Here is a 22,322-nt window from a genome sequence, read left to right on the forward strand (position 1 = left end):
TATGGGCCCAAATCCTCATTCTTTGTGCACCCAAAACTCCCACTGACTCCACTGTAAGGTCAATTTTCCAATTCACCATTTTGTTTTGCCTGAGTTGTAGTTTGCCCTCTATATTGTTACCCCTTCTTGTTTGCCACTTGGCGCCCTTTCTGTTCAAGATGGAACAGTGTCATGTGATCAGTGTTTTCAAAGTTTGGGTCGCGACCCACTACTAGGTCATGGCATGTAAGGCCCTGGGTCAGCTTTCTCAGCACCCAGGGATCCTAGCAGCTCTGGTCAGCACTGCCAACCGTGATGTTGAAAGTCCCGTTGACGGTGCTGCCCAGCTAAGGCAGGCTAATGCCTACCTGCTCCGACACTGTGCTGTGTCCTGGAAGTGGCCAGCAGTGGGTCCGGCTTCTCGGCGGGGGGGCCACAGGGCTCCGCACGCTGTCCCGAGCACTGGCTCCACACTCCCATTGGCCAGTTCCCAGCCAATGGGAGCTGGGGGGGAGGGGCAATGCCTGCAGGTGAGAGCTGCACAGAGTTGCTTGTACGCCTCCGCCTAGGAGCTGGACCTGCTGCTGGCCATTTCATGGGTGCAGCGCAGTCCACAATGCCAGGACAGGCAGGAAGCCTGCCTCTGCACCTTGGCTGCACTGCTGACCGGGAGCCGCCGGAGGTAAGTCTGCGCCCCAACCCTGTGCCCCAATCCCCTGCCCCAGCCCTGATCCCCCCCCAAAACCTGGAACCCCTTCCTGCACCCCAAACCCCTCATCCCTAACCCCCCCAGTGCCTACACCCCCAGCCCAGAGCCCTGACCCCCTCCCGCACTCCAACCCATGCCCCAGCCCTGAGCTTCCCCCAAACCCAGAGCCCCTCTTGCACCCCAAACTTCTCATCCGCGGCCCCATCCCAGAGCCCTGACCCCCTTCCGCACCCCAACCCCCAGCCCAGAGCCCCTTCTCACACTCTGAACACCTCATTCATGGCCCCACCCCACAGCCCTCAACCCAATCCTCTGCCCCAGCTCTGAGCCCCTTCCACACCCCAAACCCCTCATCCCCAGCTCCATTGGGTTGCGGCCATCAACAATTTTCTTCAACTGGGTCCCCAGAAAAAAAAATGGAAAACCACTGACCTATGTAATCTGCCCAGAGATAAGACTCTATATAAGGATTGTGCGCACAGGGCTGTCCGCCCCAGTGGCAGCCCAGTGCCTATTGTGTCCTAGCCAAGACTATGAGTCAATAAAAGAACATCTGTTTACCCATTGTTCCTGATCCCGTCGTGTTGTCGTTCCTGGTCCCATGCGTTGTTCCTGTGTACTTGTCTCCTGGCGTTCCCTGTGGTTTTGTCATGCTCCCAAACCTGTGTGTAGTCCTTGTTCCGTAGGAGCATCAGATATGGTGATGTATTGATCGTCCTGATTTATTTTTATACCTACCTGTGTTATTTTGAGGTCGTTGGCTTCAAGCCAATCTGTGGGGTTAACAGCTGAGTGCTTTTGTTATATGTTTATACTTGTTTGTTGTTGGTTGTGGGGTTCTGTTTAATAAATACCTGTTTGTACTTTATACCTACCTTCCTAGTATTCTTAAAGTGTTGATCACCCCTGGTGACAGATACGGGAGGGCGAATGGATCTGTAGTGTGTATGTGTGTGGAGGGGGACGTTGTGGTTAAATCCTTATCTCCTTTTGGTAATACCCTGTACTGGGTTAACACCATCATTTCAGCTACAGAAGTGAAACAAACATTAAATGCTTTAAAGATACTGCACAACTGTACAACATTTTTGAGGGTATTGACATAGTGCTCGGAAACAAGAGCTGCCAATCAATCAAACCTGAGAAACTGTCCTCGACTGAAGTGTCAATAGAGGAGATTTTGAAATAAATTGCTAAATTAAACAGAGTAAGTCCCCAAAACCAAATGGTATTCATGCAAGAATTCTGAAAAATCTCAAATATGAAATTGCAGAACTACTAACTATACTATGTATCACTTAAATCAGCCTCAGTACCAGATGACTGGAGGATAGCTAATTTAACGCTGATTTTTTTAAAAAGGCTCCAGAGGCAATCCTGGCAATCACAGGCCAGTAAGCCTAACTTCAGTATCAGGAAAATTGGTTAAAACTATAATACACAACAGAATTATCAGACACATAGATGAACACCATTCGTTGGGGAAGAGTCAACATAGCTTTTGTAAAGAGAAATCATGCCTCACCAATCTATTAGAATTCTTTAAGGGGGTCAACAACCATGTGGACAAGGATGATCCAGTGGTTATAGTGTACGTGGACTTTCAGAAAGCCTTTGACAAGGTCCCTCACCAAACTAAGCAGTCCTGGAATAAGAGGGAAGGTCCTCTCCTCGATCAGTAACTGGTTAAAAGACAAGAAACAAAGGGTAGGAATAAATGGTCAGTTTTCACAATGGAGAAAGATAAATAGCGGGGTCTCCCCAGGATCTGTACTGGGACCAGTGCTGTTCAACATATTCATAAATGATCTGGAAAAAGGAGTAAACAGTAAGGAGGCAAAGTTTGCAGACAATAACAAATTACTCAAGATAGTTAAGTCCAAAGCAGACTATGAAGGGTTACAAAGGGACCTCACAAAACTGGGTTGACGGGTCAACTAAATAGCAGATGAAATGAAAAGTTGATAAATGCAGAAGTAATGCACATTGGAAAACATAATCCCAACTATCCATACAAAATGATGGGGTCTAAACTAGTTATCACTCAAGAAAGAGATCTTGGAGTCACTGTGGATAGTTCTCTGAAAACATCTGTTCAATGTGCAGTGGCAGTCAAAAAAAGCTTACAACACTGGGAACCATGAGATAATAAGACAGTAAATATAATAATGCCACTATATAAATCCATGGTACGTACAGTTCTGGAAAACTGTGCAGTTCTGGTCACTCCGTCTCAAAAAAGATGTATCAGAATTGGAAAAGGCAAAGAGAAGGGAAAACATGACTGGGGTATGGAACAGCTTCCATATGAGGAGAGATTAAAAAGACTGGGACTGGTCAGCTTGGAAAAGAGATGATTAAAGGGGGATATGATAGAGATCCATACAGTCATGAATGGTGTAGAAAGTGAATAGGAAGTGTTATTTACCCCTTGTGACAGGGCGGGACTCACCACCTTGGCACCTCCTGCTGGCCGTGCTGGGAATTAGCTCTTGGTTGCCGGTGCGCCTTCCTCTAGTGGTATCTCACCGCCGTCACTTCTGCTCCACCTCTAAGACCCGCGTCACTCCCTGGACCGTGGCGTTCTCTTCTGGTGTTGGATCATATTAAAGAAGTTCTGTATTAAAATCACAAATGAGTTTGATTCCCCATAGTTTAAATTCCAGGGTATCACTAATTAAGAGGTCTCTTGATCTCTTATTTTTACTGTTTCTCTCCCTCTCCGTGTGAAACTTGCAAGCTGCTAATTGTGTTAGTACATCCTAAAACAGAGTCTGTTCTCAAAGCAATACTTTGTAACAACTAGTCACACACAGAGAGACTCAAAGCGATACTTTGTAGCAACAGCACACAGAGACTCCCCGCCCTTTTGTTGTATTTATCTCACTTTGTTAACATTTGTGATTAAAATAGAGATAGAGGATGTATGTGGATGGATGGTTGGTATGGATAATAACTGAATGATCAGGGAGGTGCCAGCCTAAGAATCCCGTGTCCATCGGCTGAAGAAGGCGTTGTGTGGAAACAACCAGAGGACCCCCGGAGGGCAGACTGGAATCCACCCAACAGCCTCAAGGATGAGAGAACCAAAGAACAAGATAACATCTGGCAGCACAGAGCCATCAGGAATGTGCCATCTGCTGATTGTTTCAGCAACAGCATGATGAATCAATTCCCATAGACTGGCATAGGAATAAATTCCTATAAAAATGGACACTAGAAAGTGAGAACTTTGGGGTCTGATTCTGCAAACCAACTTCCAGGAGCATCAGATGAGCATCTGACAAGGCCCTGCTCCCTCCTTATGTCCAGGCCACCTGGCCAGTGGCTCAGCATAAGCAACTCTAAGGCTGGTAACTATGATAACAACCTTGCAGAACCTCTGTGTGTGTGTGTATGAAAGAATGTGTGAATAAATATGAAACTGAATGGAACGTTATAGCCATAACTAACTGCTTACTATGATTCTTTCTGTATTCACAATAAATGTGGCATTTTGCCTTTTCCCCTTTAATAAGATCCTGCTGGTTTTTATTTTATTGGTATAACACTGGGCACACACCTCCGGCTGTGCCCCACTCCACTTTCTCCCCCCATTGGGGGAACTAGCGGTCCATCCACTTGTCACTATGGCCTACTGCAGCCTTCGGTCTAGCCCCTCACCTCAAGGTATAAACTGCAGTCCGAATACTGGTCACCTGTGGCAAGTGGGAGGAAAGGAAGCTACTCTGGGTCCCAAACCAAGGACCCTATAGCCAGCGGCCACGTACTGCCACTCCTCCAACTCCTACCACCTATATCCCTTGGCCACTTCCCCGTAGCCCTAGCACCTTCCCAGCCCTTTGTATCAGGGGCCTCAGTCTAGCAATCCTCAGGCTGGAGCTCCCTATTGCTCCCCTGACCCTGCCCAGCACTGCTCTACCTAAGGTACTCCTCTAAGGCAGCCAGTCCTTCTATCTTGCACTCCAGGGAGAGACTGACTGCTCTGTTGAGCAGCCCTTCTTATAGGGCCCTCCCTGGCCCTGACTAGCTCCAACAAATCTTCTCCTGATTGGCTCTCTACAAGCCCTCCTCCCACTGGTTGGGTTTTGCACAGCCTCCCTGAGGACTGCTTTAACCCTCCGTCTACCTGTGTGGGGCAGCTGCCCCATCACACCCCTTCACAAGAACCAGGGGTCAACCAATGAAATGAATAAGCAGCAGGTTTAAAACAAAAGGAAGTACTTCTTCACACAACGCACAGTCAACCTGTTGAACTCTTTGCCAGGGGATGTTGTGAAGGCCAAAATTATAACTGGGTTCAAAAAAGAATTAGAAAAGTTCATGGTCAGGAACCCAACCCAATTCACTGGATGTCCCTGAGCCACTGACTGCCAGGTGCTGGGATTGACACTCTGTTCTATTTATTTCCTCTGAAGCACCTGCCATTGGACACTGTCAAAGGACAGGATAATGAGCTAGATACACCATTGGTCTGACCCAGTATGGCCGTTGTTAGGGTCTAATCGATAAAGAGCACGGGGCAGCTGTTTGAATATTGCCATATTTGTGGTCACAAATCACAACCTGCTTGCAACAACAATCCCATCCAGTGTGTGGTATCAACCTCACCAGCAACACCACCACATCTCACTGGCAGATTGCTGAAGTCGCAAACCAAACTCAGCAACCAAAAATGGGACCAATCACAAAGCATAAAATCAGGATTACAAAATATGACAATCATCATCAATTAAAAATCCTTTACAAAAAGAGATGATCTATTAAGATAAGGAAAAATACCAAAGAAAGAGAAAATATGCATCAGATATTATTTGTTGTGCAGTAGCACCCAAAGGGGGTAATCAGGTTGTAGACCCTATTGTGCTAGCAGTGGTGAAGTCAAAAGGATCTGCATACCCACAAATCTTGGCCATTGTATTTTTTTTAATTAGAATTTTTGTCCCTCCTTTGGCCCAGATACTCAAAGGTGTTTAGGCTCTTAATTTCCAACAGAAACACACTTGCAGTGGAAATTAGGATCCTAAATGCCTTTCAGCATCAGGGCCCTAGTATTTGCTTCACACCTGCTCAATTCTGTGCCTATCTTTTTTTCTTTCACTCTCTTCATAACGGAATGCAATAATCTTTAACTTTGAATTGAACGTTTGAAGCCATGATGTTCAAGTTAGTTAGACTTAGGCAAAAGGATTATTGCACACTCACCACTATTTAGTAGTGCCTGGGAATATGCAATAAAAAAAAGTCTCCAGTCCTCTCTCTTCTGATTTTGGGTGATTTAAAATTCTGTATTTACTCCATCTCTAGAGCCCTGCATGGATACAAAATTTGTATCCACAGCCAATCCATAAAAATAATCCGCAGACATAAAGAGGATATCTGCAGATTTGCAGGACTCTAGATACAAAATTTGTATCTGCATCTGATCCATGATCCACAAAAATGGTCCATGGATATTCAGGGATTTGCAGGGCTCTATCCATCTCATCTTTCCAGTAGACACTGAATGAGGTTAAACTGTTGGGATATTTCTTATGCCAGACATCCAGTATGTTACATAATATGGCTGATTCACTCTAAGGCCTGGTCTACATTTAAAATTTATACCGTTGGTGAGGTAGACAAGGCCTAAGACCCAGGTTCTGTTCACTGCAGCAGATAGGAAGGTGGACAGGAAAATGGTTACTGCTCCCAGATTCTCAGGGAGGGTCTGTGCAATGGTGTACATTAAGGAAGCCTGGAAACTGCTGTAACTTACACTAGCTGGCATTGGTCCCTACAGGACAATGTGTCAGCTAAGCATAGTCAGCAACATGCTTCAACCATGCCCCAATGCAATTCCTCCCCACATCTGGCATGCCCTGTGCTAAGGCCAAATAGAGGGAGTGGCATCTCCCTACATCAATGGATTTCTCAGCTGGACAGATCTGGCTGCTTTCTGACACCTCAGTGCTGCTCAGGCAGCATAAAGGGACTAGACCAGAATAGAAAGTGTCAAGTATCTTTGTAAGGGAAATTATTCTTACCCATTTAACTAGTTTCTCAAAGGGAAAACATTTAGAAACCCCTAATTATATGCTGGTTAGGAAGAACAAATGCATTGCAAATTAACTGGCTTTCCTGCCACTATTCCGGGTAATGCCTTCCATATTCTTCACCAACCTGAAAACCACAATGATGACTAATTTCCTTTGGGCAGGAAGGTGAGCACAGACCTGCCCTGAAGTTACTACAGAAACCTGTCCTAACGGGAGGATTGTCATTCCCAGACTTCAAAACACCGCACAGCTAGAGGGCATTCTCTACTGGAGAACGGTCTTTCAGGAATGCCAGTGGATAGACATGGAATGAGGAGTAAGAGGGGTAGAAGAATTAAAGTTGTTACATGAAAAGAATGCCCAAAAACATGCGGAAATTCCATCACATCCCAGCCACGGTTTTGCATTCCATGTAAAGCTCAAGCTAACCTAAGCCCATCCACCATGATATGGCACATCCACCATGATATGGTTTTGATTTTCAAATATAATAGGCAGGGGACCAAAATGGAGCTCAAAGGGCTGATACACTGCCCCTGATTGTTTTGAGAGGCAAGCGTTCTCTCCTTGGAACAGGTAAGAAAGAAAGTAAAACAGACAAATAATTTACCCTTCTCATAGTTACAGATGTTTTGTTACTCAATCCACTGTCACAAATTATGTACCAGAGAGCAGTGTTACCATTTGAGTTCACAGGAGATTTTCAAAAGGGCACATGGCAAGAAGTTAAGACAGCTAACTGACATTTGCTCCTCTGAAAATCTCTCCAGATGCTACTTACACAAACTGAGTTTGGAAACCTTCAGGGAAACTACAGATGGTGTTGTGTTGTGTTGATGAATCTTCTCAGCATGAAGAATCATTTATGCTAGCATGGGAAAGGGAACTAAATGCCCAACTTGAGTCTGAAGTATGAAAAGATATCATTCTTGTGTTACTTGAGATAATGTTCTGTGTTTTTGGATATGCTTGAAATGAACTACAAGACTATAATAAGATGGTAACCCTAGTGTAAATGAAAATGCCTGTAACGCATCACATGGATAAGTATAGGAGAGTTTGACACCAGCAAGATGGGGGATGAATCTATGAGATATTCTGCTGCATAGCATGTGGATTTGTCCAGCATTCAACCACCAGTGGTTCTTAATAACCCATCATATAGCAAAGATTGCAAGACTGGCAATTCCCCTGATGCCTGAAGTTTGTGTGCAGTGTATGCTATGTGGGTAATGTGGCGGAGACAGTAAAACACTGGCTGAACTTTTAATGTCTTCAGAATGCTCTGTAATCTACAGACCTGGCAGAACATAAGCAGTCCTTTGTTCTTAGAAAAGATATGTCAAGCTTGGCATGCTATATATAAGTATAAACTGTGACAGGCAAATTTAGATAAGGAATTCCTACATAAGAGGTATAACAGATATTTGTAAGGTACATAAAAAAAAAAAAAGAGAGAGCAATGAGAAACATGACTTCCTCTGAACTGATATAAATGCCAGATGAAAAATCTGTAAATATCCTAATCACCCAATGTAATGTGCAGAAAGATGATATTTGTGATAATCTTTGGCAAATAAATGACTTGTGGGAAGAGACTCAAATTATTTGTCTCCTGCACAGATCTCAAATACTACTCATCTTTAAAACTCTTCTTGCTTTTTTTCTACAGGCACTCTGAGGAACAGTTCTTAGTTTATGTTTTTGTCAGTTCTGAACTGAATTTAAAGGGGAAAGGAAAGAAAAAAATTATACTCAACATTAATTTCTTTCTTTAGAATGTTTGTAAAGTACTTTGCGATTTTCTGATTAAAGGAGCTATAGAGGTGCAAAGTACTAATAGTGATTTTAAGTATTAAATATGATTTTATGATCATTTATTGGATAGAAATTCCAATGTGAAACCAAACATCAGGCTTACAGTATAAGCTCTTTGGGCAGGGACCATGCTTTCTTTTGTGTTTACACTGCATCTAGCCCTAGCAGATAGTGGGCATTATTGCAAACTAACAAATAATACTGTACTAGTAGGTCAGCTGATTACTCACTAGGCTAAATTATCTTCTAGTTTCACCGGAGCAAACATCCTTCTCCTTTTTTCACTTTTGTGAAAACTTGACTCACATTAGGTCAAACTGTGGCATTTGACTACTGACACGCATTACAGCCGCTGTTCTGATGGTGGTACAATTCCTTCCCAAATAGCCTAGTGCAGTGGTTATCAACCTATTTACCATTGTGGGCCACATATGCAGCTCTCTATGTATTATGTGGGCCGCATCCACACAATATGTGTACTACCTGTATTTCCCTGAGGATGTCACATTTGCCGTAGCTGTGTGCTGATTGGGCCGCAAGCAGCTTGCAGGCCACGGGTTGAGAACCACTGGCCTAGTGCATGAGGGAACCATGCAAGCTTTTCCATCAATGTCTGCTCCCCCAAGTACAACCAACTTTTTCCATGGATGGAAGCTACGGGCCCTCCTTTTCCCCAGGGGTGCTGGAACAACTTGTATAGTGAGGGTGCTGAAAGCCATTGAACCAAACTAAACCCTGAATATGATGAAAACAACTTCAAGCCAAGGGGTGCAGCAGCACCCCTAGCTCCACCTCCTATGCTCTTCCCTGACTCCTCTGAAAGTTAGTCTACATCTGACTCGCTTCACCGATGCAGCTGCACTGCTGTAGCACATCTGTGAAGATGCTCTAAGCCAATGGGAGAGCGTTCTCCATTTGGCATAATAAATCACCTCCGCGAGAGGCAGTAGCTATGTCCATGGAAAAAGCTCTCCCATCAACATAGTGCTGTTCACACCAGTGCTTAGGTTGGTGTAACCTATGTCGCTTGGGGTGGGAGTGGCTTATTCACACCCTTGAGTGACGTAAGTTATACCAAAGTAAGTGGTACTGTAGACCTGGCCTGAGATTCTGTCTGTTCCCAAGGGGGATCAGTGAGGAGAGTCAAATCACTTCTTGGAATGCAAGAATAATAACTGTAAGTGAATCTTTCACAGGCATGTGGGGAGGGAGGACTTTTTGCAAACATTCTTCTCCCCCTCTGAGCTTTCATACAAACATCATTCACAATCTGGCCCACTGTGTATAAATTTATTATAAAATAATGCTAAACAATATCTTGGCATCACTGGAGTCATCTATCAGGGCTAGTAAGCATTAAGCATTTAAGGTATGAAAGTTTTTGCCTGCATAATTTGTTATTACAAATTATTTAAAATTTTCAGTAGTCATTGCAGATCCTGATATTACATACATATACAGCAAGTCTTGTGACCGATTTGTACTGGGGATTGCTGTTTAATCCTCCCAAACTGTCATATTCAGGAAACAAAAGCATAGGATCTTCTGAGTGTTTCTGTATTTCTGCTTGCTCAGCAAAGCAGTGTTTATCTATAGAGCAGCTTCCTTACAAAGGATGAACAACAGCTTTAGGGTCAGATTTTCTGTGTGTGCTTAAAGTTAGACTCCTGTTGGGTTTCAGCATAAAAGTGGCCTGATTTTTAGAGGTGCTGAGCACTTGCAGCTCGCACCAGTGCCACGTGAGAACTACACCAGCTGAATTACTTTACTGGCTTGGGACCAGAGTGTATCAGAGCCATGTTGTGGGGAAAGCCAAATCAAAAACTCCTTATGCCCTTCTCTGATTTGAGAGGTGAGCAAGTGTCAGCTATAACCCAGTTCTGTTTGTAAAGTGCATTGGAATCCTTTAGGGTGAAAGATACTGTGGAACTGACAGATATTACGTTATTGATGTTCATGTGAGAGGAATTACAAATAAACATTCTAAGGCAGGGGTGGGCAAAGTACAGGCCACGGGCCACATCCAGCCCTTCAGACATTTTAATCTGGTCCTCTCACCCCCGCCAGGGAGCAGGGTCAGGGGTTTGCCCTGCTCAAGCGCTCCAGCCGGGGAGCAGGGTCTGGGGCTTGCCACACAGCTCCCAGAAGCAGCGGCATGTCCCCGCTCCAGCTCTACTTGTAGGGGCAGCCAGGGGGCTCTCCGCGCGCCACTCCCCCCCCAAGCGCCGCCCCCTGCAGCTCCCATTGGCCAGGAACCGTAGCCAATAGGAGCTGCAGGGGCAGTGCCTGCAGATGGGGCAGTGCACAGAGCCACATGGCCGGGGCCACACCTCTGTGTAGGAGCCGTAGGCAGGCATGCTGCTGCTTCTGGCAGCTGCGGTGGTGGCGCCTGCAGATGGGGCATCATGCAGAGCTGCATGGCCGCGCCTCCACGTGGAGCCGGTGGAGGAAAATGCCACTGCTTCTGGGAGGTAAGCACTGCGTGAAGCCTGCACCTCCAGCCAGAGCCCTCAACCCCCACTGCGCCCCAGCCCCTCCCGTCCTCTGAACCCCTCGGTCCCAGCTCAGAGCACCTCCTGCACCCCAAATCCCTCATCCCCACCCCAGAGCCCACACACCCAGCCAGAGCCCTAACACCCCCTCACTCCCTCCCAGCCCCCTCTGACACCCTGAACTCGTCATTTCTGGCCGCACCCCCAGTTGGAGCCCTCACCCCCTCCCTCACCCTAACCCCCAATTTTGTGAGCATTCATGGCCCGCCATACAATTTTTATACCCAGATGTGGCCCTCAGGCCAAAAACTTTGCCCACCCTCAACAAGTTTGCAGATGACACTAAACTGGGAGGAGAGGCAGATACGCTGGAGGGTAGGGATAGGATACAGAGGGACCTAGACAAATTAGAGGATTAGGCCAAAAGAAATCTGATGAGGTTCAACAAGAACAAGTGCAGAGTCCTGCACTAAGGACGGAAGAATCCCATGCACCGCTACAGACTAGGGACTGAATGGCTAGGCAGCAGTTCTGCAGAAAAGGACCTAGGGGTTACAGTAGACAAGAAGCTAGATATGAGTCAACAGTGTGCCCTTGTTGCCAAGAAGGCTGTCATAAATATAAAAGGAAGGGTAACCACCTTTCTGTATACAGTGCTATAAAATCCCTCCTGGCCAGAGGCAACATCCTGTTACCTGTAAAGGGTTAAGAAGCTCAGCTAACCTGGCTGGCACCTGACCCAAAGTACCAATAAGGGGACAAGATACTTTCAAAACTTGGGGGAGGCTTTTGTTTGTGCTCTTTGTTTACGCAATTGTTCTCTCTTGGGACTGAGAGAGGCCAGACAGAAATCCATCTTCTCCAACCCATCCTAAACCATTTTCCATCCTGATTTTACAGAGATGATTTTTACCTTTCTTTTTTTTTCTTAAAAGAAGGATTTTATTTATTTTATCTTTATTTAAAAAGAAAGGTAAAAATCATCTCTGTAAAATCAGGATGGAAAATGCTTTACAGGGTATTCAGATTCAGAACACAGAGGATCCCCCTCTGTGCAAAACCTTAAAGTTACAGAAAACAGGAATAAACCTCCCTCTTAACACAGGGAAAATTCACATAAAACAAAAGATAAACTAATGCACCTTGCCTGGCTTACCTATACTGGTTGCAATATTGGAGACTTGGATTGGGATGGGTTGGAGAAGATGGATTTCTGTCTGGCCTCTCTCAGTCCCAAGAGAGAACAACTACATAAACAAAGAGCACGAACAAAAGCCTCCCCCCCACCCTCCCAAGATTTGAAAGTATCTTGTCCCCTTATTGGTCCTTTGGGTCTGGTGCCAGCCAGGTCAGCTGAGCTTCTTAACCCTTTACAGGTAACAGGATGTTGCCTCTGGCCAGGAGGGATTTTATAGCACTGTATACAGAAAGGTGGTTACCCTTCCCTTTATATTTATGACAAAGGTCAATGGCATTTTGGGCTGTATAAGTAGGGGCATTGCCAGCAGATCGAGGGACGTGATCGTTCCACTCTATTCGACATTCGTGAGGCCTCATCTGGAGTACAGTATCCAGTTTTGGGCCCCGCACTATAAGAAGGATGTGGAAAAATTGGAAAGAGTCCAGCGGAGGGCAACAAAAATGATTAGGGGACTGGAACACATGACTTATGAGGAGAGGTTGAGGGAACTGGGATTGTTTAGTCTGCGGAAGAGAAGAATGAGGGGAGATTTGATAGCTGCTTTCAACTACCTGAAAAGGGGTTCCCAAGAGGACGGATCTAGACTGTTCTCAGTGGTAGCAGATGACAGAACGAGGAGTAGTGGTCTCAAGTTGCAGTGGGAGAGGTTTAGGTTGGATATTAGGAAAAACTTTTTCACTGGGAGGGTGGTGAAGCACTGGGATGGGTTACCTAGGGAGGTGGTGGAATCTCCTTCCTTTGAAGTTTTTAAGGTCAGGCTTGACAAAACCCTAGCTGGGATGATTTAGTTGGGGATTGGTCCTGCTTTGAGCAGGGGGTTGGACTAGATGACCTCCTGAGGTCCCTTCCGACCCTAATATTCTATGATTCTAAGCTGTAGTTCATGATGAAATTGTCAAACGGCAAATAAAAGCAAATGGCTTTCAGCCTTCCCTTGAGATATGTTCTCTATATGCACTTTGTGTAAAAAAAAATTTCAACACCAATGACATATGTGTTCCTTACTTAATCATAAGACTTCCTGGTCAACTCAGTAACAGATTTGCTTTTGTCAGTGAAGAAGTTTCTTCATCACCTTGCTCTGCGGCTCTCGACATTCAGAATTTTCTTCCTATAAGACAGAAAGAAAAAGAGAACAACAGAACTGTGAGTTTCAGTGTATTTGTTTTTCACTACATTGGAAACAGCTGCTGTAACCTGACATATTGCAAGTACATTAACGTAATGCTTAAGAGGTGTTAGATTTGGACAGTGTCCCTTAAAGAGGGAGCTGGGTGAATTGACTCATGCCTGGTCAACTGAACCCCAGTTGGGGAGGGACAGCATGATATTTACAAGAGGTGGTTTTTACCATCCTCAGAAAAACTAGTTAATCCCAGTTTAAGACATTTTCTATTTTAAAAACTGTTTTATTAATGCATGCCGCATTACACTTAGTTTTAGTTACATATTTAAATTATGGTTACGTAAGGCAGGAGAGTTGTATATTAATTTGGGTTGTACAAATAAAAAGTAAAACTGAGGTGGGCATAATACTAATACATAATACTGAACATCAAAATGTCTGTCTACATTTTGGTTTGGTATTTTCCTCAATGGAAGTTATATGTGTCATGACAGGTTTCAGTTTTCATAATAATATAAATAAAAGTTGAAACCATTTGATTATATAAAAACAACAACAAGGCAGAGTTGTAGGCTTGAAGCGCTGACCAATCAGAAGCGTGCAGAGTTGCAGACTACAGTCCAGGTCCATTTGGCCATGCAACATTCTGTAGCAAAATACCAACTTGGATGTTGTGGATAGACTCAGCCTATTCCTCAGTTTTGAATGGACTGATCCAAAGTTTGAAGAGATTCGTTCTATGCTTGCTGAATTTACTGGACACTGATGCAATTATTTTTCCCAGTTTCCTGGTTTAAAACAGATGTCCTAAACTAGTTTTTCTTGAGACATTGCCAACCCTGCAGTTGGGCTATAAGAGAAGGGAAGCCTGGGTGACTCAGGCCAGAGAATCAGTCAGGAAAGGGGCAAAGAGAGCAGACATGGCCCAGGGAATAGGGAGACGGGTCAGAAGCAAGAAGTTCCTGAGTGCCAGAGTCCCCTGGGAAAATCTCAATTGCCTGCTGAGAGAGATCCAGTGAGTCAGAGCCCAGGAGCCACAAGAAATCATGACCAGCAGGAAGTCCTCTGGGAGGGACTGGCAATGAGAACTAGAGGTCTAATTCTAATTCCTGAGCTGCACCCAAATCTAACCCAACCTGAGCACAGTTAACCTGTCCTGACCCAAGCATGTTGAGTCACTTCAGACCCAACCCAAACCCAACACTTAACCCTGAACCTGTGTAGTGCTGCTTCCTCATCCTTGGGGCTTGGCCTGTCAGGGTCTTCCCATGCTCCATGCCCATGGGCCATCTCTGGCTGCCTCCTTCTCCAGGAGGTCAGCGCAGTGGCAGCTACATGACCTGTTCCTGCCGGCCGCCCCACCGCATTGTGTGTGCTGCAGAGTGAGAGGTGATGTGACTCACCAGCACACTCACTTCACAGAGCACACACAGGACCAAGGTAGTGGTGGCCAGCAGGAGCGAGACACACAGCTGCCCCTATGATGATGCCAGAACAGGAGGTGGTGATCAGAGCTGAGTCTGCGTTGTTGTCAGACCTGATCCAAACCCAACACTAGTAGTCGGGTCCTGTTGGGTTGCAAGGTTCCAGTGGGAATATGCTGGCGGAAAAGGGGCCTTCAGGGAGTGAAGACCTAGCATCCAGGGCTTTGTGACCAGAGCACAGAACATTCCTGCAGGAAGCCATGAAGAACGAAGGACTGAGGGGTAAAGAGGAAATCCCCTGGGAGCTGTAGCGTAGGGTGGACTGAGGAACTGGCTTTGGTAACTTTGCCAATCTAGGGAAAACAGAACTTCCTGGAAAGAGACTCTAGGTGTGGCAGTGAGTCCTTTGTGAGTGAGGAAGAAGGACAACTTGTTAGAGATAGGTTTTTGGACCAACATTATATGTGTACATCTTTTATACGTGGAACTAACCAAACAGATACCTTGTAACAATTACCCATCTTCTCTGCTTTAATGTAGACGGATGGGAGAACAAGGAAGGAATGCTATAAACCATTTAGATAATAAATTCGCACCACTGCTGTTTCTACGATGCATTAGAGACAGTGGTGCTCTTTTAAGCACATCACCCATTGTTCCACTAGAATGCTGTCACTTTGTTAAGGACATACCAACTACAGATGCGGGCACTGAAGTTGGATTTTTCCCCATTTAACCAACACATTAGGCATGACTTAAACTTGAGGTGCTTTATTGCCACTGTCTGGTATGTTTTCAGATAATTATAAATCCCCTTTGGAAGGAGAAAAGATCTTTTAAATTGATCACTGATGTAAGAATTACCAAAGCTCAGGAGGAATTTCCTGCAATTGTAAAAGACTGGCTACCAGACAATGGAACTGGCTCCAGTCCTCATTGAATACAATAGAAAAACTCTCATTAACTTTGTGAGCAAGCCTACATTTTTTCAGGTCTTGTCTCCTCAGCATGAACACTAATGATCATTTGGTACATTTCATAAGAGATTGGCAGGGGTTGCCCAAGTATCTTCGGCTAACATTTCAACTCCCTTGCACTGTTGTGCAATGGGCTATTCGCATTTAAGTGCTACTGTTGCATACCGAGAATTTGTGAAGTTCTTTGGAATCTTCAACATCGTTACTGAGGTAAAACTTGCACTGAAGTTAAAGGGAGTAAATACTTATCTTTGACTTAGTATTAACAGGAAGGGAGATGGACATAGATATAGTCCTACCAATTACAATATTACAAGTTTTAGACTAGCAACTATTCCTGAATAATTATACAGAATGACTTAGACTGATTATAGTAATTTATATTTAATGATAAAAATTAGAATCTTAAAAGGAAAGGCTCACAAAAATGGAAACAACAGTTATTTAGGTAGTTCAGAACCTCAGAGTTTGGTTAAAATGACGAACAAAGATTCAGAAACAGAGAGCTTTTTCAGCCTGTGGTGGCTCAAGGAGAAAAGCTGGACATTTTGGCTCTGATCTGGAATAGATCCTTTGATACTACCACTACATGTACTAAATAACTACTGAGGCAAAATCTCCACAGAAGATGGAGGGGGAATACACAAGCAATGAACTACCAGAAGTCTGGAAGACAGAATTTACAAAACAGCATCCAATCATACCTGTTGTAAGTACTTGTTGCATAGTCTTTGTCTATTATCATGCCTTCTAAATAAAATCTCTATGCAAGCAGGGGGAAGCCAGGATCATGGATCTGGCTAGTGGAAGCAGGGAGAGATTGAGAAACATTTTCATGATATGGTCTATCATTTCACTCCAACCCTGAGGAAGCCTTTCTGTGGGGCACCCTGGCATCCAGATCTGTGTGCAGAGAACAGGTTTGGATTTTCCCCTCTCCCCAGACCTTCTGGGACAAAGTCTACAGCAACATGCATGGACAGTATGACACCCTACCACCAAAGCTAGGTGGCAGTTAAAGTCAGGGGAGCTGCTGACATCATGGCTCCATTAGGAGCCACTCCATCCAGGAGTTGCAGGGAATTAGTGGCAAGAAGGAGCTGGGCAGCACTGTGATTGTGAGAGGCCTTGGATGGATTCGCAAGACTATCATGGATCTTGTGGGTTCACAGAGCTAGGCAGTGGCACCTTGGCTTTTTCACAGGTGGAGAGGAAAGGGAAGGGACAGATTGCCCCACTTAATGGCAGAAATTATTTAGGCTGAAATTTGCAGTTTCCATTCTCCTATATAGGAGCAATCCATCTAGGGGAGATTGAGCCCCAAAGCAGCAAATTATATTTTTGTATTTATTTATATTTGCAAATGCTAGTCATCATTGTATTACCAATTGGGCTCATCAGTATAATAATTTGTACAGCTTAATAAAATGCTAAGGAACTACATAGTAATTAGGGCTGTCGATTAATCACAGTTAACTCACGCAATTAACTCAAAAATTAATTGCAATTAAAAAATGAATCACGATTAATCGCACTGTTAAACAATAGAATACCAATTGAAATTTAGTAAATATTTTTGGATATTTTTCTTCATTTTCAAATATATCGATTTCAATTACAACACAGAATACAAAGTGTACAGTGCTCACTTTATATTATTTTTATTACAAATATTTGCATTGTAAAAATGATAAAAGAAATAGAATTTTTCAATTCACCTCATGCAAATACTGTAGTGCAATCTCTATCATGAAAGTGCAACTTACAAATGTAGGGGTTTTTGTTACGTAACTGCACTCAAACAAAACAATGTAAAACTTTAGCGCCCACAAGTCCACCCAGTCCTACTTTTTGTTCAGCCAATCGCTAAGAGAAACAAGTTTGTTTATTTTTACAGGAGATAATGCTGCCCTTTTCTTGTTTACAATGTCGCCTGAAATTGAGAACAGGCGTTCGCATGGCACTGTTGTAGCTGGCGTCACAAGACACTCAAATGCCTCTTCATGCTTTGGCCATCGTCCAGAGGACATAATTCCATGCTGATGATGGTCGTTAAAAAAGAATATATTAATTAAATTAATGACTGAACTCCTTGTGGGAACAATCGTATGTCTCCTGCTCTGTTTTACCTGCATTCTACCATATATTTCATGTTATAGCAGTCTCAAATGATGAGCCAGCACATGTTGTTCATTTTAAGAACACTTTCACTGCAAATTTGACAAAATGCAAAGAAGATATCAATGTGACATTTCTAAAGATAGCTATAGCACTCGACCCAAAATTTAAGAATCTGAAGTGTCTTCCAAAATCTGAGAGGGATGTGGTGTGGAGCATGCTTTCAAAAGTCTTAAAAGAGCAACACTCTGATGCGGAAACTACAGAACCCAAACCACCAAATAAGAGAATCAACCTTTTGCTGGTGGTATCTGACTCATCTTCATTTTCATCATCTGTGTTGGTCCGCACTGCTTTGGATCGTTATCAAGCAGAACCCATCATCAGCATGGACGCATGGACTTTGGAATAGTGGTTGAAGCATCAAGGGACATATGAATCTTAGCACATCTGGCATGTAAATATCTTCCAACGCTGGCTACAACAGTGCCATGCAAACGCCTGTTCTCACTTTCAAGTGACATTGTAAACAAGAAGCAGGCAGCATTATCTTCTGTACATGTAAACATACTTGTTTGTCTGAGTGATTGGCTGAACAAGGATTTGTAGGCTCTAAAGTTTTACATTGTTCTATTTTTGAATACAGGTTTTTATTGTACATAATTCTACATTTGTAAGTTCAACTTGCATGATAAAGAGATTGCACTACAGTACTTGTATTAGGTGAATAGAAAAATACTATTTCTTTTGTTTTTTACAGTGCAAATATTTGTAATCAAAAATAAATATACACTGTGTATTCGGTGTTGTAATTGAAATCAATATATTTGAAAATGTAGAAAACATCCAAAAATATTTCAATAAATGGTATTCTATTATTAACAGCGCAATTAATCGTGATTCATTTTTTTTATCGCTTGACAGCCCTAATAGTAATTAAAGATTACCTTGTAAATCTACGTAGTAACCACAAGAATAGTTAACCCTTAATCTGAATTTTTAAAGATATGGTGATAATGTACTTGTCTGGACAGTCATAGAAACAAAATGACTGCATACAAAATTAGAATATGTTTTAGATGTGTGTGTTTAGTACTTGCCACATAATAATCTGAGTCAGATACCAGTCCAGAACTCTATCCAGCCAGAAATATACGCAGGTAAACAGATTCATCACCGTGTAATTCCACAGGCTCACATTCCACCCTCAATTATCTCCATACAATCCTATCAGCTTCTTTGGGATTACAAAGCTATATTTGCAACTGAATTTGGCCCAGTCCATATACACAATCAAACAAATTTTGGCCTCCGATATGCTCATGCAATTTCCATTAAATTCAATAGGAGTTGCACCCAGACATTTGAGGCAGGATTTGAGCTCAATTCTAGACCCATTTAAATAAAGGAGCATTCTGCACTGAATTTACTGGAATCTCAATGAAGCCCTTGGCCCTTATTCTATAACTTACGGATGAAAAATTCAGCTTTTTTTTTTTCAGGTAAAGATGGTTGTGGAGTCTCCTATTTAATGGCTTTAGCTTCCAATCCTCATTCCACAACTGACAAATATAATATTTCTCTTGTAGGTTTTTCAAGCTGCCGTTGCAATTGCAATGTTTGTTCTAGGGTGTTTTGGTGAAGCAGGAATTGGAGCACCATGGTGGTGTGCAACTATGGTAAAACAACAATAACATTACATAAAAACTAAGAATCCTTAATTGTTTGTTTCATTATTTAGCAATGAAAGAAATTAGCTCAGAAGGACCAAATCCTCAACAACTGTAAATCAGTTGAAGCTAATGGAGCTACCTGATTTACAGTAGCTGAGAATCTGGCTCCAAAATGTATAGCAAGAAAAGTAATCTTTCCACATTTTCTGTTGTCTTGTTTTTCACAGTTCCTTATATCTGGATTGTCCCTACTTATACTGGAGAAAAAACACTCAGTTCCTTGGGTGAGTGTAATGATCACAGTACCAGAGGAATCCGGGGCTTTTTCAGCAAAGGATAAAAAGAAAACCTGAAAAAAATGAATGTAAAATTCTAAATAGATTTTTGTGGGAGGGAGACTCTCTTCACATCTATGTATTTCTGAATGTCGCTTCAGTGTGATGAAACAAAACAATGTGTTTAAATGTTTAAGACATCTATGAACAAACCGAGTAGAAAACTATTCAAATCAAATTGAAGAAACAACCATTCTAATACCCCATCCTGCAAAGACTTACGCATATGCTTGATTTTACATACTGAGTACTTGCTGGTTACAAAGTTAAGCAAGTGCCATGGCCTTTGCAGGATCAGTGCTTATATTTACAACCCATCAGAATCCAAGGATGTAGCACAAGGACAAATTCTATGGCTCTCAGGTAAAACACTCTACTGATGACAAAGATGAGTTCTTAGAGATCAAGGAAAACTCTGCCAAAACAAATGAACACTACAGGCAGCCACTCATGGTTTCTGTGAACCTTCCTTAGAAGAGAGGTAATACAACCAAGGACCCGTGATAAAAAAAGAAAAAACTTGTTCATTGTCTGGTCCAGACTGAACGTAGGACCTGATCCAATGTCCACTGAAGTCAATACTTAAAGAATACTTTAGATCAGGTATTAAGGGTGTACTTAGCCCAGCCAAGTATAGGAAAATGTGAGGTACCAGCTTAAATTCATAAAACATTTTACAGTCTTAGAATTTCAGACCATTATTAACACTGCTTTCCAATCAGTTTGTGGAACACTTTGAATAAGTGGCTACACAAATACCTGTCATTAATTAAGGGAATAAAGGCTACTTGGTTCTATTTCTGATGCTCCCTGGGGCATATCATTTAATTGTTCAATGCCTCAATTTATCCATCAGTAAAATGAATATAATAATACCTGCCTCACAGGGCATTATGTGGCTTAGTTAATTAATGCTGATAATGCACTTTGAGATCCTCAAATGAAAAATACTAAATAGTCTATAGGAAAAATGTCACTTTGTCACTATAATATTGAGCATAAACAACAGCAGTGACTGAACAATTTATTATTCTCTGGAGTTTGCTTTGATTAGATCGCCTCAGAGCCCCTTTCCTCATGACACCAGTGACGTAAGTTCCTTTTATTTTACTTTAATATTTATTAACTGTATTTTTCCTTTCACATTTTATTAAACATCTTTGCTTAAGTAAAAATATTTATTTACAAAGCACTGACAATCAATTAATGCCTAGGGAGCTATTCACATACTAAAAGTTAAGCATGTGCTTAAATGCTTTACTGGTTTGGACAGAGCGCTCAGAACCTTGCAAGACTGAATCTTTCATCTTTGACTTCTCTGAGACTGGGGGCTGGGGGGGGAAGGATGCTAATTAATTGACAGGTCTTGTGAGGCACACACCTGCCCACTAGGAACTGGATTGAAATTAACAACTCATTTCACCCAGACCACCAGAAAATTTTAAATTATTTCCATGGCAAGCATTGACCCACTACCATTTTGCCTAGATGTTATGTTATCCCCAGGGGTGTCATAATTCTACCATCCTGTGTAATTTAGATAACTTTTATTAGTCTAACCTGGTCCTGTAGAGGACAGTGCTTTCAGCATTTATATGTCATCCTCAAAACATTCTCGGTCTCTGTCACTGTTTTGGAAAAACATCAGTATATGATTCTGTAGGGTCCTGTGCCCATCAGCATATACAATTAAACAAGGATACAGAGATGTTTATACAGCATTAAAAATTGTTTTCCATTTTGGTTCTAGCCTGAAAGATTGGCATGAGCCTACAGAGTGGACTCAGCAGAACTTGGATTAGCAGCCTTTGAGCTAGGAGTCTCTGTCTGGATTTTGTGCCTGCTGCAGCGAGCAAGGCGTGTACTTGGCGCGGTTCACCCCAATCCCGGACACCTGCCCCTTTTGCGGTGTGAGGGAAACCCTGGCGCACGTATACCTGGAGTGCACCAGGCTGCAGCCCCTATTCCGGCTCCTCACAAATATTTTGTTAAGATTTTGGTTGCATTTTTCCCCTCACCCCCTTATCTATGCACGCCCTATCCGTGGCCCCACTAAGTCATGGGACCTCCTGGTCAACCTCCTCCTGGCCCTTGCTAAAGGGGCCATCTATAAAATCAGGGTGAGGAGGCTGGCCGATGGAGTCTCCTGTGACTGTGGGGCCTATTTCTGATCCTCCGTCCGTTCACGCCTCCGAGCAGAGTTCCTCTGGGCGGCGTCCACTGACTTCCTTGACGCCTTCGAGGAACAGTGGGTGCTGTCCAGGGTTCTCTGCTCGGTGTCCCTGTCCGGTTCCCTTCATTTGACCCTTTGACCACACTCCTGTCCCTGTTATTTCATTAGTTGTGTGCCAGCGTTAGCATTATTTACCACGTAAGGGCCATAATCAAAACTCGTATTTAAATACATGTATGTTGGCACATGCCACACACAT

At 43.3% G+C, this 22,322-nt stretch overlaps 1 protein-coding gene across 13 annotated transcripts in view; it reads right to left on the reverse strand.

The window, feature by feature from the left end:
* Positions 1 to 22,322, reverse strand: part of FKBP9 (FKBP prolyl isomerase 9) — a 58,240-nt gene that overhangs the window by 32,458 nt on the left and 3,460 nt on the right. For 5 of the 13 annotated variants that reach the window (XM_073332944.2, XM_078851703.1, XM_073332943.2 and 2 more), the window contains exons 3-6: positions 19,355 to 19,556; positions 13,243 to 13,348; positions 3,117 to 3,278; positions 1,564 to 2,370 (exon numbers count right to left, since the gene is read on the reverse strand). Coding sequence is in view for 2 of the 13 variants with exons in the window: in XM_078851708.1 (XP_078707834.1) it covers positions 1,250 to 1,380 (131 nt within the window). In the remaining 11 variants the exon portion in view is untranslated. Of the gene's footprint in view, positions 1 to 347; positions 510 to 1,249; positions 2,371 to 3,116; positions 3,306 to 13,242; positions 13,349 to 19,354; positions 19,557 to 22,322 lie in introns of those variants that run through there. The other 8 variants (XM_078851704.1, XM_078851708.1, XM_078851706.1 and 5 more) reach the window with 8 other exon arrangements.

This window comes from Lepidochelys kempii, chromosome 2 (assembly GCF_965140285.1).
Source record: "Lepidochelys kempii isolate rLepKem1 chromosome 2, rLepKem1.hap1, whole genome shotgun sequence".
In the NCBI taxonomy this organism is placed as follows: Eukaryota; Metazoa; Chordata; order Testudines; family Cheloniidae; genus Lepidochelys; species Lepidochelys kempii.